This window comes from Bolinopsis microptera, chromosome 9 (genome assembly GCF_026151205.1).
Source record: "Bolinopsis microptera isolate Bmic1 chromosome 9, MBARI_Bmic_1.0, whole genome shotgun sequence".
Taxonomy (NCBI): Eukaryota; Metazoa; Ctenophora; class Tentaculata; order Lobata; family Bolinopsidae; genus Bolinopsis; species Bolinopsis microptera.
Genome location: NC_087080.1, coordinates 12,214,034 through 12,241,840, shown reverse-complemented (window position 1 = coordinate 12,241,840; position 27,807 = coordinate 12,214,034). Strand labels below are relative to the sequence as shown.

The 27,807-nt window shown below is 37.7% G+C and overlaps 3 protein-coding genes and 1 long non-coding RNA gene across 5 annotated transcripts in view; 2 read left to right on the top strand and 2 right to left on the bottom strand.

The window, feature by feature from the left end:
- The window catches only part of LOC134820494 (low-density lipoprotein receptor-related protein 8-like), a 28,700-nt gene extending 23,694 nt beyond the window's left edge, over nucleotides 1–5,006 (top strand). The window contains exons 18-24 of the mRNA XM_063830890.1: nucleotides 137–296; nucleotides 621–810; nucleotides 1,032–1,200; nucleotides 1,444–1,612; nucleotides 1,833–1,974; nucleotides 2,258–2,333; nucleotides 2,457–5,006. Of these exons, the coding sequence (XP_063686960.1) occupies nucleotides 137–296; nucleotides 621–810; nucleotides 1,032–1,200; nucleotides 1,444–1,612; nucleotides 1,833–1,974; nucleotides 2,258–2,333; nucleotides 2,457–2,507 (957 nt within the window). The 3' untranslated portion in view covers nucleotides 2,508–5,006. The remainder of the gene's footprint in view (nucleotides 1–136; nucleotides 297–620; nucleotides 811–1,031; nucleotides 1,201–1,443; nucleotides 1,613–1,832; nucleotides 1,975–2,257; nucleotides 2,334–2,456) is intronic.
- Nucleotides 5,007–12,369: 7,363 nt separating this feature from the next.
- On the top strand, nucleotides 12,370–14,456 carry LOC134820982 (uncharacterized). The gene is made up of 3 exons (XM_063831648.1): nucleotides 12,370–13,088; nucleotides 13,887–13,985; nucleotides 14,207–14,456. Exons 1-3 carry the CDS (start codon nucleotides 12,674–12,676, stop codon nucleotides 14,275–14,277), a joined length of 585 nt encoding a protein of 194 aa, XP_063687718.1. The 5' UTR covers nucleotides 12,370–12,673; the 3' UTR covers nucleotides 14,278–14,456.
- A 3,460-nt stretch (nucleotides 14,457–17,916) lies between these two features.
- Nucleotides 17,917–19,107, bottom strand: LOC134821148 (uncharacterized). The gene is made up of 3 exons (XR_010160980.1): nucleotides 19,015–19,107; nucleotides 18,321–18,460; nucleotides 17,917–18,085 (listed from the first exon to the last, which is right to left on the bottom strand). It is a non-coding gene; the product is annotated as an uncharacterized LOC134821148 (long non-coding RNA).
- A 153-nt stretch (nucleotides 19,108–19,260) lies between these two features.
- Nucleotides 19,261–27,237, bottom strand: LOC134821202 (conserved oligomeric Golgi complex subunit 4-like). 2 transcript variants are annotated; one of them, XM_063831892.1, is made up of 13 exons: nucleotides 27,149–27,237; nucleotides 26,926–27,008; nucleotides 26,666–26,780; nucleotides 26,013–26,421; nucleotides 25,480–25,826; nucleotides 25,212–25,331; nucleotides 24,918–25,060; nucleotides 24,593–24,785; nucleotides 24,329–24,427; nucleotides 23,570–23,671; nucleotides 22,382–22,519; nucleotides 19,868–19,987; nucleotides 19,261–19,600 (listed from the first exon to the last, which is right to left on the bottom strand). In XM_063831892.1, the coding sequence occupies exons 1-13, from the start codon at nucleotides 27,230–27,232 to the stop codon at nucleotides 19,415–19,417; spliced, it is 2,139 nt and encodes a 712-aa protein (XP_063687962.1). In that variant the 5' UTR covers nucleotides 27,233–27,237; the 3' UTR covers nucleotides 19,261–19,414. The 2 variants fall into 2 exon arrangements, with proteins under 2 accessions (XP_063687962.1, XP_063687963.1); XM_063831893.1 differs by having other exon boundaries at nucleotides 25,212–25,328; nucleotides 27,149–27,236.
- Between the last annotated feature and the right edge of the window lie 570 nt (nucleotides 27,238–27,807).

Sequence of the window (27,807 nt, the reverse complement as noted above, 5' to 3'; positions counted from 1 at the left end):
AATCAAAATTGAACTCTGTAAATACTAAACCCTACTATGGCCTTTATAATTTGACTATAGAATAATGCGGTAATTTAATAATAATTAGAATTAGAATTGACGTTCTGTCCCATAACCAGTATAAATAACTTTGCAGAGGGACGGGTTGATGTTCTGGACTGATATAGACACAAAAGAACCAGGTAAAATAGAGCGAGCCCGCATGGACGGTACAGGACGTGAAGTGCTGGCTGATAATGTGGGATGGGCTAACGGGATAACTGTGGACTACGCTAGAAGAGTTATTATCTGGATAGGTAGGAGATTGAGCTTTATAAAGTACCTATTGTAGCGTAGTATATTGTTTTCTTGGGTAAATTTCTATTGATCCCGTTTGATACGACAAGGGATATAATTTTCCTTTGAATAATTCCTTTCCTGATAAGAGCCTTTTCCTTGTCGCATCAAATGGGATCAATAGAAATTTACCCAAGAAAACATTTCAACTATGCGACTCATAAATAATATTCCAATCCGGATTTTACATGTAGTATCTTGTGTTTAGCGTAGTATATTGAGTTTTCTTGAAACATTCCTGCCTGTGTTTCTAGTATTGTTTGTTACTTACACATTCCTCCCAGACGCTGGGATGGTAGACCAGACCTCGTTCCCAGGCCGTATTGAGGAGATGGACTATCAGGGAAACAACAGGAGAGCAGTTAAATTCCTGACACCTAACGGGGCCAGACCGTGGTCTATCAGCATGTTTGAGGATAGTTATTACTGGACTGACAGTCATGATAACCAGGAGGCTCTCTTCAAGTGTAACAGGTTAGTTACAGCAACAGATTTAGAGTTCTAACTGTTGCTTAAACAGGTTAGTTACAGCCTGTCTAACAGATTTAGAGTTCTAGCTGTTTCTTAAAACACTTTTAATCCATCTTGGTAATAGCAGGTGTTGTAACACTATCTGTGAAGACTCGGCCACTTAATATTATCTAAATAAAACAGTTAAATGTAATAATATATAGTAATAAGTCTACCCCGCCCAGGTTTAATACAAGTCAAACAGAGCAGATAAGAATGAGATTACACGTACCAATGGGAGTGAAAGTAGTTCACCCCCTCCGTCAGCCAGCAGCTGTGAACTATTGTAGCAACAAAACCTGTTCTCATTACTGTCTACTCACTTCTGGGGCTGCTACTTGTCTCTGTCCAGAGGTTAGCAGCCAGACACTTATCATATCTTTAATTTGTAATTTTTTATCTGTTATTTGTAATTTTTTTGATTTCTAAAACCCAAATGACTTTCCTGTGACGCTCGACGCACAGATTTGCATTGTGTAATATAGTTAATAGTTATAACCCGTGTTACTTGTAATATAACCGTAACACTGTAACCCGTGTAACTCTCCGTGTAAATAACACGTGTAACTCTCCGTGTAACACGTGTAACTATGACAGGGACTAGTGCTACAGAACGGTACCCAGTGTGTACCTCCCACCTACGAGGTTATCTGTCCCTCGTGTCCTCCTGACGTACCTTGTGTTAGAGTCAGTTCTACTGGCTACGGCTGTGTCTCCAGCACACCTACTGTCAAAACAGATAATGGTCTCAACAACAAAACTACAGGTAACTTTCTGTTATTATAACGTTAAATGTAGGTTCTCAAACCATAAGAAACCTAAAAATCCAATCCTATGAAGAAAAAAATTGTCGAATTGGGTCAGGTTATCTGTACAAGTAGTTATCTCAAGCCTCCTGAACCTCTTCTACATTATATCTACTAACACTATATTACTCTCTAGACTCTATAAAGTTTCTAGTTTACTCTAAATCTTCTGTTTTACAGATACCACTGATAGTAACAAGGTAGGAACAATCTCCTGGTGGATCTGTGTTATCATCGCCTCCCTCGTTATCATAGTTATCATTATTGGGATAGTGGGCTGCAAGAAGGCAGTTAGTCTCAGTTGCAAACCGTGCATCAACAGGTCAGCTACATTTCAACTTAATTAGTTAATTGTTTTGTAATTAGTTACTTGTTTACTAATTAGTTGATTGTTTGATGGTTTGAGCTTGTAACAGATAGTTTTATTTTGATGGAATTTAAATGAGTATAAAGGAACTAAAAGATCGACTAATGATTGTAATTAATCCCAATTTAAGCCGATTTTAGAAGGTTCGTTCAATTTTTAGGCGACCCTCAGCAGATTTTTTACTAAATAGTTCCTATTCGTGATATGATAAAGAATAATGATGATGATATTTTGACAGATTGGGGCAGCGTGCAACTCAGAGGACGGGGCAGGAGTATATGCAGATCAGTCTACAAGCCACTCAGACCCACACGGTCAGTATTAGTCATTTATACCCTATCATATATACGAGAGTAACCATTTTAAGATGAAAAAATAAATAAATATTTCCACTGTACAATATCAATATATCGGTCTTAATCATGTTTTACTATCAGACTGAAGTATGGGACGCAGAGCAGAGAAGCAAGAAAGAGAGTGAGATATGAAGACACAGGACACAGATTATGCAGAGCAGATTGAATCATGTGCCTCAGAGTTGCGCGGCTCAGATCACGTGCTACAGATAATAGTTCACGTGACAGTTACAGTCCCCCAGCCCTGACCTTCAGTTTCTGACAAGTCCAGATACGGATGACCTTACATGGTAGTGTTACCATGGTAACATTACCTTATATGGTATTATAAGAATGTGATATGGATGACATGTTGTGAGAATAGCTCGACCGCCTCCAGCAGACATTTATAATAGTTCTATTTGTTGTAGACGCTAGTTTACTACTCCCTATGAAAATAACCTAAGAAAAGACAGTTGAATCGAGCGATTAGAAGTTGGGCTGCATCCAGTAGAATATTGGTGAGCAACAAAAAAGAAACATTATCTGTTTACATCCTCTTCAAATTGAGAAACTCTTCAACATTTCAACATTACGAAATTACGGGTACTCCTCGACATTTCAACATTACGAAATACTGAGTACTCCTCAACATTTCAACATTACGAAATACTGAGTACTCCTCAACATTTCAACATTATGAAATACTGAGTACTCCTCAACATTTCAACATTATGAAGTACTGGGTACTCCTCAACATTTCAATATTACGCAATACTGAGTACTCCTCAACATTTCAACATTATGAAACTGACTCCTTTATCAAAAACTCTGTTCTCACGAAACCGCCTTGTAAATTGTACACACAAAAACTTGTCACCTCAGCTTTATCCCAAACACACACGGGATTATACTGTCAGATTTATTGATACATTCATAATTTTATTTGACAGTAGACGTTCAATTTCGCGAGGGAACAATTCCGGAAATGAAGGGAATATGAATTGGGAAGAGAAGGGAATATTTTGCAACTGAGAATCAGCTGATATCTCGATTGTGGATCACGTGTCACGTGTTTATTTATGTTTTTAACTAAAAACGTTCGTTAACTTATTAGGAGCTTTGTTTTGTTTAAATATCCCACTTTAATTAAATACTTGGGTATTAGTATTACTTATATAACATGTTTTCTAATTTAATTTATTTCTCAAACCACTTTGGCCTTTTAGTAGCATAACTCAACTCCGCTTGAGACACAGCATAATTGAATACCAGTTTTTACATGATACGCTATTTTTTATCTTAATTTTAGTTTGTACAGGGCCGGCTCAAAGTACAAGCTAGTTACTGGGTAATATTTTATCAGATTACTTTTAACACTTGCTCCATCATGTTATAATAATACTGGGTAGGAATCTGATACGGAAGTTAAAGGATATATAACGCGCGTGTGGTTTAATAACGATATGTAGATACTAGATATTGTCTAGATATAATGGACTATAATGGTGTTGGAAAACTCCCCCTTTACTGATCTAAAAACATATTTACTGTTTAATGATTTTATACTTGATACGTGGGTACGAGTTGTTTACTGCTGCTCCTTTATAAAGACAACTTGTGTGATGATGAGAGCACTGGAATTGCTATATTCGTAGCATAAATACGCTTTCATTTGAAGTTGATTAACTTTTTTTGTAAAGTTGGTCGACTTTGATTTAAAGTTAAAACTGTTGGATGGTATAAATGGTTTGTATTGTATCCAAAACATTTGGGATCAGTTGCTTATTTATTTAAAAACCTCACGTTCTCATTTTATTATTGAAACGATTGATCCCGGATTTCGTTGGTTTTCCAGTTTCCACTATGTGGAGATGATACCGATACTATATTATTAATACTCAGAATCCAGATTGAATATGACAACGAATTTTCAAAATTTTTAAAATGCTGTATCGGTATGATCATGAAGGCTAATATTGATGATTTTAGAAATTAGAGTTTACATTATATTTAAAAGAAACGCAAACTTCCTTAAATCAGCTGATTTATTGGCACACTGGTTACCATGGAAACATGAAAACTGTGTACACTGCTTATGATGACTACTTTGGTTACCCTGACAACTGATGTTAGGGTACACTCAGTGGTTACCTGTAACTGACTGCGCGGCTCAGTTTATTTAAAGGGTAAAATAATACACTTCATGAAAGTTTCACTCATTATGATTTGATCAAATAGGCTTGAAATAAAAGACACATTTTTGTTGTCCGTTTCATCCAAATAAAGTGTTCATTTACCTGAACTGATAACTGTTGAGCCGTGCAATCGAGCGATGGACTTAGTGTGAGACTAAGTGGGAGTAACGAGTGTGATATTTTCAGGATATTTAGCCGTTAACTTTTAAAACTAAAAAAGAAACCTAAGAGTAAGACTTTGAGTGAAGAAAGTACATGACTCGTATTTCTACATGATGCTATATTATATACATTTGAGAATTTCATATAGAATTTTCCTAACATCTGAACCTTTATCCGTTCAACTTTAAGCGAGTATTACTAATAATTAATTAATTGCTTAATTAATTACTATTAACAGCAACGCCGTATTGAATATGCGCAGCGCTTTTAGTACAATTTCCTCACCGCCAAGTTTGTTGTAACATTACAATTATCAATATTGTTTCCTTACATTTTGTATTTTATTTTAGTTTATATATGCTGTGAAATTTGTTGTTTTACTTGGTCTGGGAATTTTTTCACCCGCAACCAATTAGTCAGTCGAGTATAGATGACGACATATGACACGATTGAGGTGCTGGAAGATTGATTGAGGTCGGAGGAAGCTCACAGCAAAAGCTTATAAAAAGCTTATAACAAATCGAAAATTCATATTTTACAGATTGTCCCATTTTCAAATATGAAAACTTATTACTTATGAACATAATTTTGACAGAATGGATGGAATATTTGCCCAGAGACCAATGAGTCAGTTAATTTATGATGGTATTGGTAATGGTATGAAACCAAATTGAGGTACTGGAAGTCAAAATCCCGAAAATTGAAAAATCATATTGTCCCGATCCCATTCTCTGTCCCATTTTCAATTTTTGAAGATGAAATTTCCAGGACCGAAATTGTACAGTTTTTACTGAATTTGTCACCCGCAACCAATTAGTCAGTCGAGTATAATGGCATAATGCATATGACACGATTCGATTGAGGGGCTGACGGACAACTAGGAACCTTTCAATTTTACCTAGTTAACTAATTAACATGCAAGCTTGGGAAATCCAATCAGCTCCGACAACTAGGAACCAATCATGACATATCCCCGACAACTAGGAACCTCTGGAGATACTTTAAACATTCAGGTGTCCACCGATTTCACAGCTGTGCTGTATATATTTCTGCACTCATTGATTAAGACAAAGATTTTTTTCAAGATAATGATAGTTCAAACCCAACATAATAATTACATACAGAATACATTACTCAATACCAATCTCATGGCCAAAGTATTTGGCAATCTCAAACAGATAGTCAACCTTGCTAGAGCAATCCGAGTATTTGGAACAGATCTGGAACAACTGGTCATTGGAAGTTTTCCTTCTAATCCTTTTCTTAGAAGGGGTTTTTCCAACACCCAGTCGATCGATATGGTAATCAGTGATCACCTGCTGCTCCCGAATAGCACGGAAGTACTCTTGCACGGTCGGCTTGGGTCGATTCACTCTGGATTTAAATCCACGATGAAAACCCTCGACCATGTTAGAGGTCCGGGGAAACTCCGGATCCTCCAACGTCTTGGAATAGTGATTCCAGAACGTCAAAGGAAACTTGGGAGGAACCCTTTCCTCACTGTCGACAGTTACTGACTCAAGGTAGGTTTTCACGAAATAATTTACCACTACCATTAACTGAGGATAGTAAGCTTGGATGTAGTATGTTATTTGGTAGAACACCTCCTGGTTCCACAACTATACCAGAAGTGCGGTTGTATATTAACAGCTGATCAACTCTCGCACTTGTTATGTCTCGTATCACTCCCATTGCATGCTCGGCTCACATCCTTGGATACGAGAACCAGCCCCTTTCGGACCCGGCTCACGTCCGTAATGTGAACACATACCGAGAGCTCAAACACTTTAATATACTTCATAAATCATAATTCACAGCTACTTACTAAACTGTCATGTGAACCCTACCCAGGTTCTTGGTTGTCCGGCTGTTAGGATGGTTATAATATGGATCACATCACAAATGATACGTCACTGATTGGGCCATGTGATGTGATACCTGTGGGAGGCCGAAATGAGAGGTTCCTAGTTGTCGGTCACCGATAATAGGTAGTCTTCTGGGAAATATTTGGATTAGTAACTTAAAATTAATGAATTCAATCGACTACCTAATTGTGCGATGATCACCATTTCATACACTCGGACATACCCCCGCCCATGGTCTTTTATTTCTACAGCGTCTCCAAGTTTGCACCCGGAGGGGACATAATCTCCAGGGTCCGTGTTTTTACGGTACACTGTGAGGGGCCAATCATCACACCACCCTCCCTGACAGGTACACGAGTCACTAGAGCAGGTGTGGGTGTTTTTTAAATATGAGCTAACATAATGTACTACCCACTTAATACATTGTACCTTATCTAGAGACGCTTTAAACCAGGCATTAGCATACCCTCCTGGTCTTGCATAAGAACGAGTACTCAGATCCTTGTCTATAGCCTTATCTGCTCCAAAATAAGTCACGTTATTATTTAAAGTCGCTGACTGAGACACAGAGGCAGGTTTTATCTCAACTAGTACCTCTGGTAATGCACCTGAAGTAGTATAGTGATCACTTTAAAATTAGTCAAATTAGGGAATTAGTGTGGATTTAAGTTGATTACAACTTAAATGTTATACATCTTGATTGATCAATTGAAGTATTAACTTAAATATAATGGTACTAGTAGATATCAAATTCAATCAAAGCACTGACATAATCACTAATTAAAGTGTATCACTAATTCACTTTTACCTTTGAGGGGGGACCAAAGCAACGCCGTTATGATAATTATGGCCGCTTTCATGTTCGGGTTTCTTATGTCTTAAAATTCCCTAATGTATGACAGTATTAGAAATAATGTATGACGGCTATAAGAAATTATAAAATCAATATGTTATCTTTACCTTAAATAATAAATTGTAACTGAAATATTGTATCGATGTTTAAGGAGTTATCGGTATTTTAAAATTGAAGGATATTTCATATTTCATCTTCAATACAATGATATATTATATTTCCAAAAATGGACACTCATGGTTAACATGAATTGTGAACATCTTAATAAATTTTTCTTCAAGAGAAATTTAGAGATTTCGATTGGACGCTGTGTGCTGTGTCCTTATTTTGCTGTTCTGTGAAAAAGGATGTAAGTCAAATTGATGTCATTTTGGGAAAATTAAACTATCACATATCAGGATTTCTGTTTTTGCCGATTTTACTATTACTATTAGTAGGGCGACGGTCATGCTTGCCAGCATTGTGATAAAACGTTGATAATTTCATCTTATATGCTATATTATATTGCTTTAATCAATGCTTATACGTCTTAAATATGCTTGAGCTTAAATGCATAAATTCATCTACACTGATCTACAATTACATTAGTATTACAAAAACTATTTTTCTCCAGAATAATTTAACTATTTTCCCAACCGCATTGGTCTTACATCTTTTTTCAAAAGAAATGTTGACTCACTGCTTTTTATCAAAATTAATTACAACGGTAATCAATTTAACGGGTGATACTGATACTCCTAAAATATCTGTTCCATATATTGGAGGACCGTCGACGAGTCCAACTCGGCGCGCGTCCTGGTATGTGGTAGGTTGTAAACCTACAATAATCAATTACTCAATTAGGAAAAACGTTGATGAACCAGTATACACTATACACTGATCATCAAAATTTGGTAGTAAAAACTATCCGCGCTCGATAACACCGATACTTTTATTTGAATTAATGTGGTTGGCAAAGACATAATGACTACAGACTATGAGCATAAAGCAATAAAAAACCGAGGCCTCCAACAACACGTTTAACTTTAACAAAATGATTTTTTAAAAGCAGTAAATTTTAATAGAGGATCACCCGGTAACCCCCCCCCCCCCAGCGATGCACTACTGGCCGCGCATCCAATAAATAGTATTAGTTGTCATACGTTGTTCATTGTATGACCGGCCGCACACGAGTGAGCGGCTCCCCCTGTATCGTCCCCCTGTATCGTCAGGACGTACTATAGTGAAACGACCGTGAGGCCGTGGGGGTCACGACGTGATACATGATAATGATATAAGTAAATATAATGCTTCTCGCCTCGCGAGATCGGCGAGTTGCACCACACACCATTGACCAGTGCACAGTGACCACTGCAGGGCCACGCTGAGCTGCGAATGGCGAAGGATTGACATAGTCATAAGCCCATAATTACAACAAGGATCAGTGTTTATAAATAAAGTGATCACGGGGACCGAGCATACGAGAGTAGTTAAGAGAGCAGAAATGTGTGTTTTATCCACGTTTTTCTTTGTACTACGTCGTGAACCCCATTACAGCATACAGTGTCGTTTCACTAAGTATCGTGGCAAAAACCACGATACAGCCGCGCACTCATACGCGGCAGGTCTACTGTCTACAACGTATGACAAGGTTTTCTTAAAAACTCCCTCTCATAGTTTCATAATTTCCCGCACTGTAACTGTAAGAAACATCATATTCTCTGATTATAATCAGTAGCAACAACATTGCTCTAAGTTGGGGAAAAGTTCGCGGTAAATTTAGATTTCCAGAAAGCGGGAATTAAAACCAAAGGTGAGGCACAGCCACAACTGTAACTGTAAGACAATCGTGGCCATTTCTGGGTCTGGCCGGCATTGTGATTAGGCGAGGTACAAATCTTAGTATGCTAATATATAATGTAAATATAATGGTAAGCGCCCATTAAAATAGAATGAACTTTACGGGGCGGCGCTCAGCCAGCCTGTCATTCTGCCGAATCTTTAAGTTTATATTTATCAACATAATACTAATAGCCTGGTGTCCCCAGGTAAGATTGAACTCTGTTCATTAACACGAGACTCAATCCATGTCTATTGTAAGTGAAGACAGTTTAAAGCTGTTTTTAAAGCAGCTCGTTTATTAAGCAACTTGGTACCTAATGAATTATTGAAGTGGTGGAATTGTTCGCTCAGTCTGCTAGACGCAGCTTACTGCATACTAAATCCTTGGCATAGATAGATAATTCTGTCCATCGAGAGCTCTGGTGATCCCGAAGAATGGCTTGATTACTTAATTGGTAATTACTTAATACTTTTATAATATGCAGAGACCACAGTCTGTTTGCTTCAAATACTGACATGACGAACAAACTGCTCCAACCTTCCTAACAGTATTTATTTATGCATTGGACAGAAAATATGGCCCAGTTATGAGGGTTACTTTGATTCATTGATTGGGACCGCCCAAAAAGTGCTAGCCAATGTTAACAGAATAGAAATGTAATGCACAATAGTTATATAAGTTGTGAAATTTCTGAAATTCTACAAACATATTAAATTTAAGAATATATAATGAATAAATGTAATACCCTTACAATTCTACGTGCTTACCAATTGAACCTCAGATACCACCCTAATTCGATTTTGACTTCCAGACAGTGGGACAATAATTTAACGATATTATTTCTCCCTTTTTTGGTGCTTTCTCCGTCTGGAATTTAACTCGATTGGGTCTCAATGAGACTCTCATGTCATTCATAGTTCACTGAATAATTGGTCACTCGACAAAAATTCGGTCAAATCTGTGAAATTTTGGTTCAGGATATATCATGATTGATGATTGGTTCAGAAAATGTCAAATTTGTCCCATTAATAAAAAAATTAATAAAAATGGGGGTAACAAAGAATCTTAGAGAAAAGCATTTGCAAAAAACGGATGTACATTTTACCTTTTTGGCTATTTCGTTTACTTTTGGAGCTAGGTGATATACGGGGATATACGGTTAGGTTTGGTGCGAGATATACATTATACAATGCGTGCCCAAAGGCTGCAAGACAAGATGACTTTTGAGTAACTCAGCATTTCTGACTTTGGTAATAAAAACTATTTCATATTTGCCACTATCAAATGTTGAAATTTATTGTTTTGAATCTAGCGGTGCTGACTCTCCAACTATTCAAACATTTTAACAAATAAATGGTATGAATTTACTGAGATAGCGTATTTAAATGGTCCATCGCGATATAAATTTTAAAATACTTCTGACTGCTGACGCCATTTTAATCTCGCCAATTTGCAATTATTTAACCCACTGAATCCAGCTGACTTCATCAAACTGTGGGAACTGTCTATAGGCATAGCTGTCTGATGTAATTGTAGTAACGTGAAACTCTAACGTGTAACGCTATAAAGAGAGGTAGCAACAACCATACACCCCCATTTAGTAAGCCTTACTTTAACCGATGGTTAAGCGACTTTATGCCGTACTACTCAACCACTACCAGTTAGTTTAGTTTGTGATCGCTCGCAATTATTGGTTTATGGTTTTCTTCTTTAACTTAACTTGTGCATTTTACATCATGGCTGCTTTTTAGCCTTTCGATTTTGAAATTGACATGCTTCTTCGCTTGGTCCAGGGATTAAATTTGAAGTGATTATTTGCAAATCTTAAGATACTTCTTAGACTTTCCTGAAGGTTTTAAATCATTCGAACAACCAACCAACCCCACGAATCTTGAACGGCGACTTTTATGTAGTCAATGTTTATGATAATAATTCGCGGATTCTGCTTCGTTTTAAAGCCATTCAAAAGTCTAGCTAAACTTTCAAAAATTCGACTTAAGGGTGAAAAATGAGCTTGCGCTATGCTCATGATAACATTTTGAACTCCAAGCGTGAAAATTTTTCAGTAGTTTTAAATTAAACCTTGAGGAAGGTTTTTGTAAAGTCTCAAACGTATCTGAAGATTTACAGGAAGTGAGTTTATACTTTAGTGTGACATTTATCCGTACACCATATTATTAGTACCCAAATTTCGCTGCACACAACCAATTTATTTATATTGTAATGACCGAAAACATATGGCCGAGCCAAGACATGACACAAGAGTGCAAGTGTACCCCAATATAATGCAGTTCCAACAGATATCAGATATCAAACATTTATTTACCAATTCTGCAGCCATGTGCACTATTGTTGTGTATATCGGTAACCGTATTAATAGTAGTGTGTTGATACTGATTGCAGCGGAGTTAGGGCATGGCTGGACATTCTAGCAACTACCATCCATCCGCAGGATATCTAGCATACAGGAAATGACTGCCGGCCGCCCTGTATAATAAGGTTTCCAATGATCATATACCGGGCAGCTCGGGAAATTAAGGACTGAACCAATAGATAATAGCCGAGGAGCAGATAAGTGGATAATATAAGTCATGTTGGGGACAGATAAGTAGATAATTGGACCAATCAGAGAGGCTTCAGCATACAGAACTCTCAACTGTAGAGGGAGCGTTTAGAAGAGGTCCACTATTTGCCTGGTTTCAATTGTTTTGCTGTACATTGCATGTATCCCTTATCAGTATCTATTTGGCAGTTGGAAAATGGAGATGCATATTCATTATTCCTATTCTCAAACGTGAATCGGACGCGAGGGCGGAGGTCACAAGAGTGGTGGACACAAGGGTGGAAGACACGAGGGCGTAGGACACAAGGTGGTACTTTCCAAAAAGTGTGAACACGAGGGTTTATCACACTTCAGGAAAGTACCGCTCTTGTGATATAACACACCTCGTGTCCTCCGCTTGTGTCTACCGCTCTTGTGTCCTCCGCCCTCGTGTCCTATACCATCCCAAACACCAGATTAAGTTCTATTATTAAAGATGAGTTTTAAGAATAAATTATTCCTAATTTGGTCTAATACGAGATCATGCCAAAACTCAAAACTAAGCCAGTAAGCCCGTTTAAAATCTGATGTTGAGTATTGTCTGCGATTATGACACACACAAAACACACTGAAGTAGGGCCGGGTCATTATACTTTTACAGTTGATATCATACTGGCTTTGTCTCCGATCCTATTGTCAAGTACGACGTGTAGTAGCTGTGATCTCTGATAAACGAAGCCGGTCAAGTAGGCTAAATTGTAGCTGGCTCTAGGTCCGACCTGCTCGACTGCATATTTACTCTCTCCGCCAAGAGGTCAAGTTATTCGGCTAATCATAGTTTGGTGTCGACTGTTGTTTTTAGATTAAACTTTCTGTCATGTCTGTCGTAACCTTGGAAAATTTAAAACTTAAAAGGTTCAACCGGAGTCAGAGCATGCCGCTTTACGAGAAAAGAGAACTCGCTGAGTTTCAAAAAGTTCGGGACAATATCAGGAAGAGATCGTTATCCTTGGCGACCACCCAGAGACAAGCTTCTATCGAGGAAGATAGTACAAGCCCAACTCAAACCAGATCTAATTCCCTGACCAGTGTGACCAGTAATATTAGCTCTACTGTGACGAGCTCCAGAACCACGACTCAGAGAACACCAACAGACTGGAGGAAATTGGAGCTGAGACGAACTCGAAGTTTGAGTCACTCTACTAGTAGCAGGACCTCTTTCGAGATTCCTCCATTACGAAGCACGAGGAGTTGCCACAGTCCCAAACACTACCTCCGGGAACTCGACCAAGGTAAGAAAATTGATATTTATTGTGAGTTTTGTACATATGATGTCGTATATATCGGTTTCTCTATTTTTATCTTATCGTTGGCGGATAGGGAAGTCAGTTTATTACTCTATCAGTGTGGTACTGATACATTTTAACTAACAACAAATTTCCTCAATTAACGAGTATCGTATACTTAAAGATTCGAAAACTCAAGTCCGAATACTAGAACATTCCTCGTCCTCTTATCAGACACATGCCATATTAACTATCCCTAGACGGCAGACACGAGGGTAATTGGTCACATGTAATAATTGGTGTCTATTCTAACGTTCATATAGTGTCTGCGTGTGTGCTTGTTAAATTATCGGTGGGTAGGAAATATGGGAAAATTATCTAAGACTATATTTATAGCTCGTCTGAACTACAGCGCTATGTTAGGAGGATATCACTTTGAGAAGAAGTTTCGTTTGTTTTTTAGCGTTCTAGCTTCCAACTTGTGTGATATGGAGACAGCTAGAAAATCTGCGGAAAGAAAATTGAGAAGAGGCAGGTCAGTCATGACGGCAGTCCAGGTGGCAGATGAAGCAAAGAAGATCTCAGAAACAATATCTCCAAGAAGAACTGGTCTTAGGAACTTTGCGAACGGGAAGACAGCTGATAGTTCTGACAGTCGTAAAAAACAGGACGAGAAAACAGCGAAGTTGTTTGATAAGATGATAAGTGAAGGTAAAATTAGGCCACGAAGGTTGGAAAGAATGTGGTTGTTGTAATATCATATTCCACCTAATACTGAGTAGTCTTACTTAAGTTCCGTTTCAGCAAGAGATATGCTAGAGGTTTGCAAGGAGATCAGCACACTGACACAGGAATTTGCCGCCGATTACGAGGAGTCATCACGGGAAGTCATCGAACTGCCAGGTTTGTAATAGTGTCAGTCAGTCAGTTTGCCAGTCAGTTTGTCAGTCTTGTGCGAAGTTTGGAGGTTTTGTCAGGTGAGGAGAATGTTTTTCAAGAACTTTGATAGTTGTGGAATTTTGTAATCCGATGTTTAGACGTGAAACAGAAAATTGTCAGTTTAGAAACAATACAACATGATATAAAATGTAACAAACACGGTATCATTCAAGATATTATTTCAGAAGTGTGTATGAGACTAGAAAGGTACGCAAGCGACATTCTTATTCATCTCGACGGAGGAAAAGGTAAATAAAGGTCTGTTATGTTGATGAACTGAAGAACTCAAATCTTGACTGCTCTAAACTCGCTCAAACGCCAGTCAACTAATCACTCAACTTCTTGGGGTGGAAAGTCGTGCGCGGCTCAAATACGTTCACTTTGAAATCAATGCCGGCAGTACATTTCTCATAAGAAAGTCCTCGCGCCTTACAAACATGCAGTAGATGAATCCATAAATTTGGAACATGGGCACATCACAGTATTGGCCGTATTTGAGTGCTGGGAAGGCTCAGTTCGGTTTTCTAAGATGGATATAGCCGTAAGCTAGGCCTAGGAGCCATCAAAAGTCGTATAAAATTACCCATGGAATGACCAGAAATGAACGAAAATGAACATTCTTCTCAAAGTGCTCCGAATGGTTTAAAATGGGTCGGAAAGTGTTCACATTGGTCCTAGGACCACTCAAACCAAGTTTGGGAATCACTGCATGTCTAGAACCGATGTTACATATGTTCCAAAATGTTCCAATTTTGGGACAATAATCCTCCTGAGAATCCAGATTTTTGGAACATGGGCACATCGAAGTATTGGCTGTATTTAAGTGCTGGGAAGCCTCAATTCGGTTTTCTAAGATGGATATAGGTAAAAACTAGGCCTAAGAGCCATCAAAACTCAAATAACATTACCCATGTTCATGGAATGAACGAAAATGAACAAAAATGAATATTGTCCTAAAAATGCTCAGAACGGTTTAAAATTGGTCGGAAAGTGTTTATATTGGTTCTAGGACCACCCAAACCAAGTTTGGGAATCACTGCATGTCTAGAACCGATGTTACATATGTTCCAAAATGTTCCAATTTTGGGACAATAATCCTCCTGAGAATCCAGATCTTTGGAACATGGGCACATCGAAGTATTGGCTGTATTTAAGTGCTGGGAAGCCTCAATTCGGTTTTATAAGATGGATGCAGGTAAAAACTAGGCCTTAGAGCCATCAAAACTTAAATAACATTACCCAGGTTCATGGAATGAACGAAAATGAACAAAAATGAATATTGTCCTAAAAATGCTCAGAACGGTTTAAAATTGGTCGGAAAGTGTTTATATTGGTTCTAGGACCACCCAAACCAAGTTTGGGAATCACTGCATGTCTAGAACCGATGTTACATATGTTCCAAAATGTTCCAATTTTGGGACAATAATCCTCCTGAGAATCCAGATTTTTGGAACATGGGCACATCGAAGTATTGGCTGTATTTAAGTGCTGGGAAGCCTCAATTCGGTTTTCTAAGATGGATATAGGTAAAAACTAGGCCTAAGAGCCATCAAAACTCAAATAACATTACCCAGGTTCATGGAATGAACGAAAATGAACAAAAATGAATATTGTCCTAAAAATGCTCAGAACGGTTTAAAATTGGTCGGAAAGTGTTTATATTAGTCCTAGGACCACTCAAACCAAGTTTGGGAATCACTGCATGTCTAGAACCGATGTTACCAATGTTCCAAAATGTTCCAATTTTGGGACAATAATCCTTCTGAGAATCCAGATCTTTGGAACATGGGCACATCGAAGTATTGGCTGTATTTAAGTGCTGGGAAGCCTCAATTCGGTTTTTTAAGATGGATATAGGTAAAAACTAGGCCTTAGAGCCATCAAAACTCAAATAACATTACCCAGGTTCATGGAATGAACGAAAATGAACAAAAATGAATATTGTCCTAAAAATGCTCAGAACGGTTTAAAATTGACAAAAAGACGAAGACTGAACCCCGACACAACGACAAAATCCATTTTCATCTCCACCTGGTCCGTTAAAACGGTCTGTATAAAGAAGTCTTACTGTAGAGTAATTGAGTAGTTTATTTTTATATACAGATTTTATAATATACAGTATTTTATAACATACAGTATTTTTACTAGATAATAAACGTAGAATTTAATTTGCTGTTTACTAAATGACTGTTATCTTTGTTTTCAAAATACAAAGCACACTCAAATACAGCTAGTGATGTCAAAAATTTATATCAAAATATTGGAGGATTATTAAAACCAAAATATTTGCCCAATAAAATAATTTCTGTCTAATTGTACATAATTCTGATTGCAACTTTAAGACCCTGTTGGATGAAAATATTGACTCTTTGCCACCATTTTTTAACCATTCTGAGCGCTTTGAGGAAAATTTTCATGTTCGTTGTTCATTCTATAAACTTGGGTAATATTATTCGACTTTTGATGGCTCCTCTAGGCCTAGTTTTTTTATATCCATCTTAGAAAACCGAATTGAGGCTTCCCAGCTCTTCGATGTCCCCATGTTCCAAAAATCTGGATGCTCAGGAGGATTATTGTGACAACATTGGTAACATCGGGTCTAGACATGAAGTGATTCCCAAACTTTCCGACCAATTTTAAACCGTTCTGAGCATTTTTAGGACAATATTCATTTTTGTTCATTTTCGTTCATTCCATGAACCTGGGTAATGTTATTTGAGTTTTGATGGCTCTAAGGCCTAGTTTTTACCTGCATCCATCTTATAAAACCGAATTGAGGCTTCCCAGCACTTAAATACAGCCAATACTTCGATGTGCCCATGTTCCAAAGATCTGGATTCTCAGGAGGATTATTGTCCCAAAATTGGAACATTTTGGAACATTGGTAACATCGGTTCTAGACATGCAGTGATTCCCAAACTTGGTTTGAGTGGTCCTAGGACTAATATAAACACTTTCCGACCAATTTTAAACCGTTCTGAGCATTTTTAGGACAATATTCATTTTTGTTCATTTTCGTTCATTCCATGAACCTGGCCTGGGTAATGTTATTTGAGTTTTGATGGCTCTTAGGCCTAGTTTTTACCTATATCCATCTTAAAAAACCGAATTGAGGCTTCCCAGCACTTAAATACAGCCAATACTTCGATGTGCCCATGTTCCAAAAATCTGGATTTTCAGGAGGATTATTGTCCCAAAATTGGAACATTTTGGAACATTGGTAACATCGGTTCTAGACATGCAGTGATTCTCAAACTTGGTTTGAGTAGTCCTAGGACCAATATAAACACTTTCCGACCAATTTTAAACCGTTCTGAGCATTTTTAGGACAATATTCATTTTTGTTCATTTTCGTTCATTCCATGAACCTGGGTGATGTTATTTGAGTTTTGATGGCTCTTAGGCCTAGTTTTTACCTATATCCATCTTAGAAAACCGAATTGAGGCTTCCCAGCACTTAAATACAGCCAATACTTCGATGTGCCCATGTTCCAAAAATCTGGATTCTCAGGAGGATTATTGTCCCAAAATTGGAACATTTTGGAACATTGGTAACATCGGTTCTAGACATGCAGTGATTCCCAAACTTGGTTTGAGTGGTCCTAGGACTAATATAAACACTTTCCGACCAATTTTAAACCGTTCTGAGCATTTTTAGGACAATATTCATTTTTGTTCATTTTCGTTCATTCCATGAACCTGGGTAATTTTATGCTACTTTCGATGGCCCCTAGACCTAGCTTGCAACTATATCCATCATTTACAATTATTTTTGGCACTATTTAGAGCTTATTAGGGCAAATAAATGCATGGGACACTTTTGGGACAATTTTGGGACATGTTCCAAAAATGTTCCAAAAATGTTCCAAAAATCTGGATTCATCAACTCCAAACATGCGAGGCTAAATCCAGACTAAATATCGCTGTCATGGGATGTTCTCAGATTCTTGTGATAAACTTTCCGCTGGTTTCCCTTTATCTTCACTTTGATTCATCTGTGAAACTTCATTCATTAGGTCCAGATATTCTTCTATCTTTTCTTGAATCGCCCACTCTTTATCGACCTGAGGTAATGCCTGTGAGTCGGTTTATGAAATTTGTTATTTGACAACAAGTAGAGCACACAAGGTTTACTTTTTGCTTGTAACACATTTGATGTCGATGTTCTGTTAGGTACATCTAAATAAACGGATTCGTTAAGGGCACTTGCTATAGCTAAAAGGAATGTGTAAATTAAATTTGCTGCAAATATATTGATATCAGTAAACTTTCATTTAATTCCTATTTTACTAAACTAACGTGTTCTTGTTTTCTTCGAGATAGCGGAGCTGAGTCAGGTACCCCTCCAGTTTTACTACTGACTATTGTAACATCAGGGCCGTCTTTCAGAGGCCCGTACTGGCTTGAGTTCACTGCTTCGCCTTTTAGAAACCGTTCCCCTGAAAATACTGGCGTTAGCATAATACTGGCTACAGTGGCGTAACGTTGCCTGTTGGCGCCCCCCTGCCGAAAAGGCGCCCCCCTGTTGGCGCCCCCTCCCCTTTTGATGCCCCTCCCTAAAATTGAACAAATTAGGTGATTTTAGAGGATGCGCTGTTAAAATCTCTAAAAAAGTGTGTATCTAGAGCAAAACGCGCAGTTTTGCTAGTACTTTAGTTAAGTTTTCGAAATTGTCCCACATTCAAACGACGATTTGGCGCCCCCCTAAGACGGCGCCCCCCTGCACAGCGGGGTCAGCGGGGCCCTTCGTTACGCCACTGACTGGCTAATATACTGGCAAAATACTGGCGTTAGCATTATACTGGCTAATATACTGGCAAAATACTGGCGTTAGCAAAATACTGGCTAATATACTGGCAAAGTACTGGCTTTAGTATAAAGTAAGATCACAATTCCTTCATTTAAGTGATCAAATTAGCGATCAAATTATCAATAGTAGGTATTACTATAGTAGATTGTAATAACTTTATCAATTAAAGTAAACAACACTAACTGGAATTAAGAGAGCGTGAGGCTTGGGAAGCACACATACGTAATAAACCTGTCTTTCTAACACAGAACATAGCTAGTAAATATTGCGTTATTTATTGAAAATATTTGAATGTATTAACTATTAATATTTACATTAGGAGAGAAATTTCTGAATTGCGATATCGCGACCTTTTACACTTTTGTTAATTTACAGTTTTACTTTGAATAAGAATATTCATCATGAAAGATTTGAAGAAATGCAGCGTGGTTCGTTAAATAATCTACTATTTAGTGAAAATTACATCTCAAACATAAACTGGTCAAAGAAAAGAAAAACAAAACAAATTTAGACATTTTATTCCATGCAAAAATACCAAAGCAAAAGTTTAAGTACCAAATCTTATCTGTCCCCGAGTGATAACCTAATCACAAACAATATTGTTGATGTCATCTTTCTTAAAATCGTTTCTAAGCCTGAGGCATTGTTTAATTTCAGTGATACTCAAACAACATTTAGCAGAACTGGAAGTGTACTCTTCTACCTCAGACAAGCGCTCAACAGATAGAATCAGGCAAATCTGGGTTAACCTCGCGAACTTATCACGAATCTGGGATAATTTGGAATTAAATATGATGCATATACTAGTCATGCTGCTAGCAGTATAACTATGTAATATTATTAGATTTTAATACGTTATCTAGTTAGCTTTTAGTACCTTTGATTAACAAATGAGACGAAGCATAATGAACGACGGTGTAGTTATTGACTCATAGCATCACGAAAATGTCACGTATCTGGATACCTATCACTGATATAATTAACTAATTAAATAATTATCTGATCAACTAATTAAATAATTAACTAATTAACTCACACTCCACTGTGTAATCCCAGAGAGGAAGGTAACTAAGGATCTCAATCTCTTATCAAGAAGTAATCCTCCCAGTTGATTGTAAGAGCAAGTCAGAGCTAGTTTCTCTAAATACTCCGTCATCTGAAACATCAAGAATTATTTTCTACTAAAATCCACTTATTGAAGTTGGAATCATTGTAGTGGTCATTGATTCAGTGATCCAAAGTTTATGGTCAGTTGATCCAACAGTATACACTATACATTCTTGTTAATACTCCAGTAGCAGGGTGTAGTTGAGTGTGCACTACGATATACAGAGTTTTTTGCTATTGAATTTGGTTATATAGGTCATCGGTAACTCAAATCACTTAGGTGCACATGTTGTTTCGCTAGTCCCAACCCTGTGGGACCACGCCCATATTTCATATTAGGCGCGTATATGTGAAATTTGTATCTCAGCAATACACATGTTTATATTAGCACTGTGAAGGGTATGAAGGCCCAAAATACACACTCCTATATCGGGTCCTTAGCATAGCCATAGGATCACAGGGTCTAATGGCATGAAGTGCACGAAATCGGAAATTTCAAAACTGTTAGGATACAATTTTTAAATTTTCTGAGATTTAGCACCAAGCGGTCGGAAATCTTAAAATTTTCAGTAAGATTTTAATTCTCCTGTTTGCCACTCGGTTCCGGTCTGAAAAAAGGAAGATTGATTGATATCTGACCGATTCCAGTCCTGCAGCCAAATCCCTAGACAGGTACTCGGTTCCTGAGTTCCTAGTCGTATGTGATTATATCAAATGTGGTCAATATACAGCTAAGCGTACGCTATAATATAGATCTATAAAACGGAGTACGAGTTACTGGGGCACCATGAAAGCCCGGCCCTCGTTTCTCCGCTAAGTCTCTTTCATTTTGTGTACAAGATAAAGTGACTAAAGTGACTCAATTTCAATCTGCTAATGTATTTACTCCAGTAGCAGTGGTTCACACTCTGTTGATATCTCTTTAATGAGACTTGATTGAGGCCTCTCAACTTCCCTAGTTGAGTGTGTCCCACAACCAAGCTCATTGCCTAGAAGTCCTGCATTATTATAATGAACCTGGACATACGTGGCAAGTATAAGCTCTTGAAACCAAACCAAACCAAACCAAACCAAAATACTCCAGTAGCAGGGTGTAGTTGAGTGTACACTACGATGTACAGAGTTTTTTGCTACTGAATTGGGTTAAATTGGTCACAGTCTGATCTTTAGACCTAAAAGCATGTATCGAGATCTGATCCGGTTAAAAAGTCTATATGCCGGGTCCTTAGCATAAGATTACAGGGTCTAATGGCATGAAGTGCACGAAATTGGAAATTTCAAAACTGTTAGGATACAATTTTTTAATTTTCTGAGATTTAGCACCAAGCGGTCGGAAATCTTAAAACTTTTCAGTAAGATTTTAATTCTCCTGTTTGCCACTCGGTTCCGGTCTGAAAAAAGGAAGATTGATTGATATCTGACCGATTCCAGTCATGCAGCCAAATCCCTAGACAGGTACTCGGTTCCTGAGTTCCTAGTCGTATGTGATTATATCAAATGTGGTCAATATACAGCTAAGCGTACTATAATATAGATCTGTAAAACGGAGTACGAGTTACTGGGGCACCATGAAAGCCCGGCCCTCGTTTCTCCGCTAAGTCTCTTTCATTTTGTGTACAAGATAAAGTGACTAAAGTGACTCAATTTCAATCTGCTAATGTATTTACTCCAGTAGCAGGGTGTAGTTGAGTGTACACTCAGTTGATATGCGGCCACGCAACCTAAACCAGGCCGGAACCGGATATTAAGCCGTATATCCGGCCGGAACCGTATTCCTGTATTCATCCGGATATCCGTATTCATCTAGATATTCGGCAAAACCGGTACGTTTCGCCACTGAGCGAAGGTAAAACATAATGAATATCTCTAAAACTAAGCACTATAGACCCTATGTTGATTTATAGCTTGTAATTAAATAATATGGCCATTGCAGTTAGTTTGAGCTAAAAGAGAGGCTCCTACAACGTTCAGAGGCCGAAATACAAAATTCATTTATTTGCGCCTGGGGTAATTTAGGGCTACTAGGGTTGGAACCCCGTTGGAACTACTGATAAAATTGCGTACCTCATCAATACTGAACCAGAATGACCTTAAAAAGAACCCTGTGTATAGAAAAGTAGTAGACACCGAAATGCATACTCGATTTCACTTAGCTTAGAAGAGTAGGTTTTTTAATCACACTCCAGTGAAATCCCCACAGGGTTGGGACTAGCTACACAGCATGCGCACCTAAGTGATTTGAGTTACCAATGACCTATTTAACCCAATTCAGTAGCAAAAAACTCTGTACATCGTAGTGCACACTCAACGACACCCTGCTACTGGAGTATTAACAAGAATGTATAGTGTATACTGTTGGATCAACTGACCACTAATTAGTGGCCGTGTTTCTAAACATATGGAAACATTTATTTCAAGTCTATGTTAAGAATAAAGACAATACCTCAGTTATAGAAATCTTCAGGACACTGTCGTATATAGACTGATGTAGGAGCTGCTTGAGGGGCAATATGACCTCATCAACCACCTTCACTATTTCTTGTAACCAGGGGTCTTCTACTTCCAACATGTACAGTTGATCCTATCAAGATAAACAATTGGATAATTGAGAGTTAATACAAAGTTAATAATAAACGTTACTGAACATTTTTAATGTAAGAGAAAAATGAGTTTTTTTACAAGGATATGGTTTGTAGAATGTAGATGATATGTGAATATTGATTGATTGAAATAAATTTTCGTGCACATACAGAATGAATGGTTAATAATTTAATATATATGTAGACCAAGGTCTGTGCACGGGATGCTTCCTGGAAGAATCCAGTTCTTTTAGCGGGGCACCCTACCTAAAGCCAAATTGAGATATAATAAGGGATAATAATCATATTCCTAAGAAATAATCAGAAATCGAATACCAATCAAATAATATGATGTATATGAGTAGTAACCATATTTACTATGCAAAATGTCCCAACCACATAGTGTAAATTTATATATTATATTGATAACACGTAAATAAAACAGCAGGAATCGACCGGGATTCCCGGTACCGGGAATCCCGGTACCGGGATTGGCAATTTTGAGCTATCCCGGTCCCGGTCAAATGCTGATTTATGATCCCGGTCCCGGTTAATTCGGGATTCTTGGTCCCGGTCCCGGTCCCGGTCAATCACTCAAATTTGCCGGGATTTTGACCGGGATCTTTTACATAATTTCATTCACTGTGATTTTAAGTTTTTCCTTTCATTCATTGTGAATTTCATCTTTAAACATCCTCTGAGCCAAATAAAACAATGTTTAAAATTGCTAAACAAGTTTGAGTAATAAATTATGATCATGAATTAACCAGTAATCGACAGGAATTGCCGGTACCGGGAATCCTGGTACCGGGATTGGCAATTTTGAGCTATCCCGGTCCCGGTCCCGGTCAAGTCACATTTTTCATCCCGGTCCCGGTCCCGGTCAAATGCTGATTTATGATCCCGGTCCCGGTCCCGGTTAATTCAGGATTCTTGGTCCCGGTCCCGGTCCCGGTCAGGCCTGAAATCATGTCCGGTCGATTCCTGTAAAACAGTATGTACAATTTAAACTAATTACATCTAATTAATTAATTAAATAATTAACTAATTACCTCTGTGATGATGTGACTGCTGCTAGCAAACTCAGCAATAACAGGGTGGATTTTAGGAAAGACAGCAGCTTTACACAGTGTCTGCTCAGCCCGTTTCAACCCCTAAATCACAAAATTTAGTTATTTAGTTAGTAAAAGTTAGTTAGTTAGTTAAATCACAACATAAGCAGGAACTTTCCAGAACTTTACAACAAAGATTATTTCTTGGTTGAAGTTTGAATAAAAGAATAGCTCCCACTTATCATTATAAACGTCGCATATCTCATCATTTACACTGCCAACATTGGACATTCTTTTTTATCGCCGCGTATTTCAAATCAAGTTACAAATTCTACAAATTTTGAAGTGCTCAGTCTTGTTTTACTGTTTTTAATCTTTACCTATTAACCATTAGAAAATAAAGTCTGAAATATTTTATATTTATGCATGTGCCCCACGGGGATGAATTTCTTATTACCATTGATATTATATTATATATTTTTGAGTAAACATTGGCTGGTACCACGGGCCAGTCCCCAACAAAAAAAAATCAAAATTAGCTGAGTTTTGACCACTGACCACGTGACCACTACACGTGACCACTACACAGTACACGTGACCACTACACGTGACCACTACACGTGACCACTACACGTGACCACTACACGTGACCACTACACGTGACCACTACACGTGACCACTACACGTGACCACTACACGTGACCACTACACGTGACCACTACACGTGACCACTACACGTGACCACTACACTAATCTCACCTCCCTGAAGTCAGAAGTGACGTCACTAAAACCAGAAATACAACTCATCAGCTTCTCAAGAGCCGCAGTGTCGGAACCATAACTCTTTTCACACTTCATCTGTTTGGAATTTATCAAGTTAATTATAATTCAAGCCGACCAACAGTCAACAATCAACTTTAAGTCAAAAAATTTAGGTCAACTTACTGCCAACAATCAACTTCAAGTAAGCCAGGCTAAATACCGACCACTAGGACGACTATTATTTAGTGAACAGTTTCTCACCTCAAACCCCCGCTTGAGTTTGTTGACATTATCTGCAGTAGCGTGCAAGTTATTGGTGGCAGTTAGAAACTTCTCCTTCTGCTCAAGAACTTGTTCATCACTCCCCTGCTGCCAGGAGTAACTCAGAGCGTTAGGATAGCCGTTCTTTACTACAAACATCAGCTCATTACAAACTTCTAATGATAGACTTGACCTGAGATATGGCTTATAATGACCAGTTAAAATTGCTAAATTCTCTTGATGGGTAAATATACAATATACATTATACATTATACATACAGCTAAAATGAAGGAAACTCTAGAGATAGTTGAATTTGTAACTTACGCAGCATTATTGATCATAGCACACGCAGTATCTATACTTCGGGAACTGATGGCTCTGTTAACGCTCTTCTGGATAAGATAACAAGAGTCGTCCACTAAACTCGACACTAGAGACTTCTTGTTTCTTGTCTCTAATGATGCTGCCTGTTTAAAATAATCAATATATTTGATGCTGATAAAAAAACTTTATATCATAAAAATCATAATATTCTGTGGTTCTTAGTTGGTATTTTCAGGTGTCAGTGCTGTTTCGGTTAACAATCTGTAGTCGTGATAAGGCCCTGGAGCTACGCACCTTAAGAATGCTCTGCTTGATAAAGTGAGTTTCTAGAAGAATGTAGTGACCCATAGCTTCCTGCTGCAAAGCGTTCATACCACGAATACCCTCCCAATTATTGTTCTCTGTGTCATCCTGCTGCAATGGTGTGAGTTATTTAATACATCATTTAACACTTTTTTGAAGTTCTGAAATATAATTATGTAATACTTAAATTTTAAGCTAAGTGAAATAAACTGCACTGCAGTGCACACTATTTTTCTAGTCTTCGACATTCAACAAGTACCTGTATTTTTCGTTTGATAAAGTTGGTGTAAAGCTCAGCTCTGCTGTTCATAATGACCATTTCCTCCAGTATCTGATCCAGTTGGGGTTGTTCCTTGTTACCCTGCAACCCACTGGTCTTACTGTTCACCACACAACTTATATCAATAACGTTGCGTGTCTGTAGGAAGTTGCTTAAAGTGCTCCGCGCTTGTCTGATACACTCCTCCTGTACGGGCGATAGCACCTGGAACATGCAGTCACCTCCGTAAGCAGAGTCAATAACCAGCTGACAATCCTCAACTATCCGGGCAGTGTCCTCAAATAGTCTTGTCAGGGTATCAGCAAACATCACTCCCCATCTCTTATCTGATTAAAAGGCGATTATTGCACTTTGGTATGATAGAGCAGCATGATTTGCGACACAAATGTTTAGGATATGAGGAGTTAGCTATTATTAGTGCAAATTTCAATCTAATCGTAAAAAATTAGAAATAACACCCATCGAATTTGAATTGTTACAAAATGAATAATAAATTTAAAACTTCAATTTACCATCTTTCGAGGTCTTAAGAGCATTCGTCAGATGAAACTGTCCCTTGCTTGCTACCTTGCTTGCCAGGAACTTGCTATATTTTGACAAACCATCCTCTTTTCTCCCCACTAAAGGATAAAGTCTGGCAAATCTTTCCACTCCTTTTTCATCATTTTCCTTCACAGCGGTATCAAACCGATTATTGAGGTTGTTAATGAACCTTAGTTCTGCATCTTTTAGCACAGCAAACGATCCATCAACATCATCGTCAATGTTGCTGATCAGCTTCTTATCTATCTGAAGGTATGTGGAAATATGGGAGGCAGCAGTTTCATAGTTATCTGAAGCCATGGTTTCTTGTACTCCCTCAACACACTTCGTAAGATTGATGATGTCGTTAACTCGTTGTATGCAGCTATCAACATGGCCCTGAAGAACATTCTTATCAGCTAGGAGTGTTTACTTGACTGCTATACTCTATACTCCTAGAGAAGGGAATATATTTCACAGCTCGAATGTAATCTTACTATATATAAAGTGAGACGATATATAATATATAATATATATAATATAGGTATATAAGTTATTTTATTTATATAACCCCACTGATCCTCATCTCCTACATATTCTCTGACAGGAAATGTTAAGTATTTCCCAATCTTGAATAAATTACCTTTGCCATATCAAGCTGCCTCACTTTGCGACTGACGTTTTCAGCTAATAGGTTGGTGCTGTGTATTTTATCATGGAGGGACTGACAACCTATCTCAATTGAAGCTACCTGAGGCCTACAAGGAATAATTTTAGTTTATATTCTCACAAAAATAATGAATAATTTTTGCTATCCACCAAAATAATTTAAGATTTGAACGGCAAAGCCCAAGATACTAGGTGTGACTATTCGAAAAAGTAACGAAAACAATAAAAACTCACAATATCTGATTGAGATTCTTCATTTTAGTTTCAAGGTGAGCTTGATTCTTTAGCAGCCTATCAAGATCTTTTGTGACATTTTCCTGAAATTTGTTCATCAAAAATATCATCCTAAAAACTTTGAAATGTAACAATTTTGTACACTAGAAAGCTAGAACAATGGACACTAGAAAGTGATGGTTTAACAAATAAATTCAAATGGAGATGATGATAAAGACAGTACCTCCTGTTCACGAAGTTTGAGAAATATCTCTTGTATCTTATTAGGATCGGTCAACTCTTTCACATCTTCCAGGGAGAGATCCATTGATAGTTCTAGGGTAACTTTTAGTTAAATGGGTTTTCAGTACACTCCAATGTAGATTATAGCACAAATTTCAGACTACTTATACTGTTGCCCTAGTGTAATGAAGGTGAGACCTACAAGAGACGATAATGACAGCATCCGAACTTAAGAAAAAAGATCAAGAGAAACAATAACATGTGCATAGCAAATTAATTTATTACAGCTGTTGAATGTTGATCAGGAACTTACAACTTGCCAAATGAGTTCAATGAAGTCAATTCATAGTTGGAAGAATACAATGGAAATTATTGTTATAATTATTAAATCAAGATAGCAGTCCCCTTTATACTGGCAATAATATAAACTTCTCACTTCTGTAACACTCAGATCGACATCAGGCAATATTTACTTTAAATGGTAAGGGTACAGCCAGTCAATAGGTTTGTATTATAGCAACCAGCGGTAGGAAACTTTAATCTTTTTTTAATAAAATTGTAATTTCCTGTTTCCTACAGGAGAATAAAATGATATCCGACCGTTTCCAGTAGTCGGTTCCTAGTACTATTTTTGTTGTAGTATGTGACTAACTGACTAAC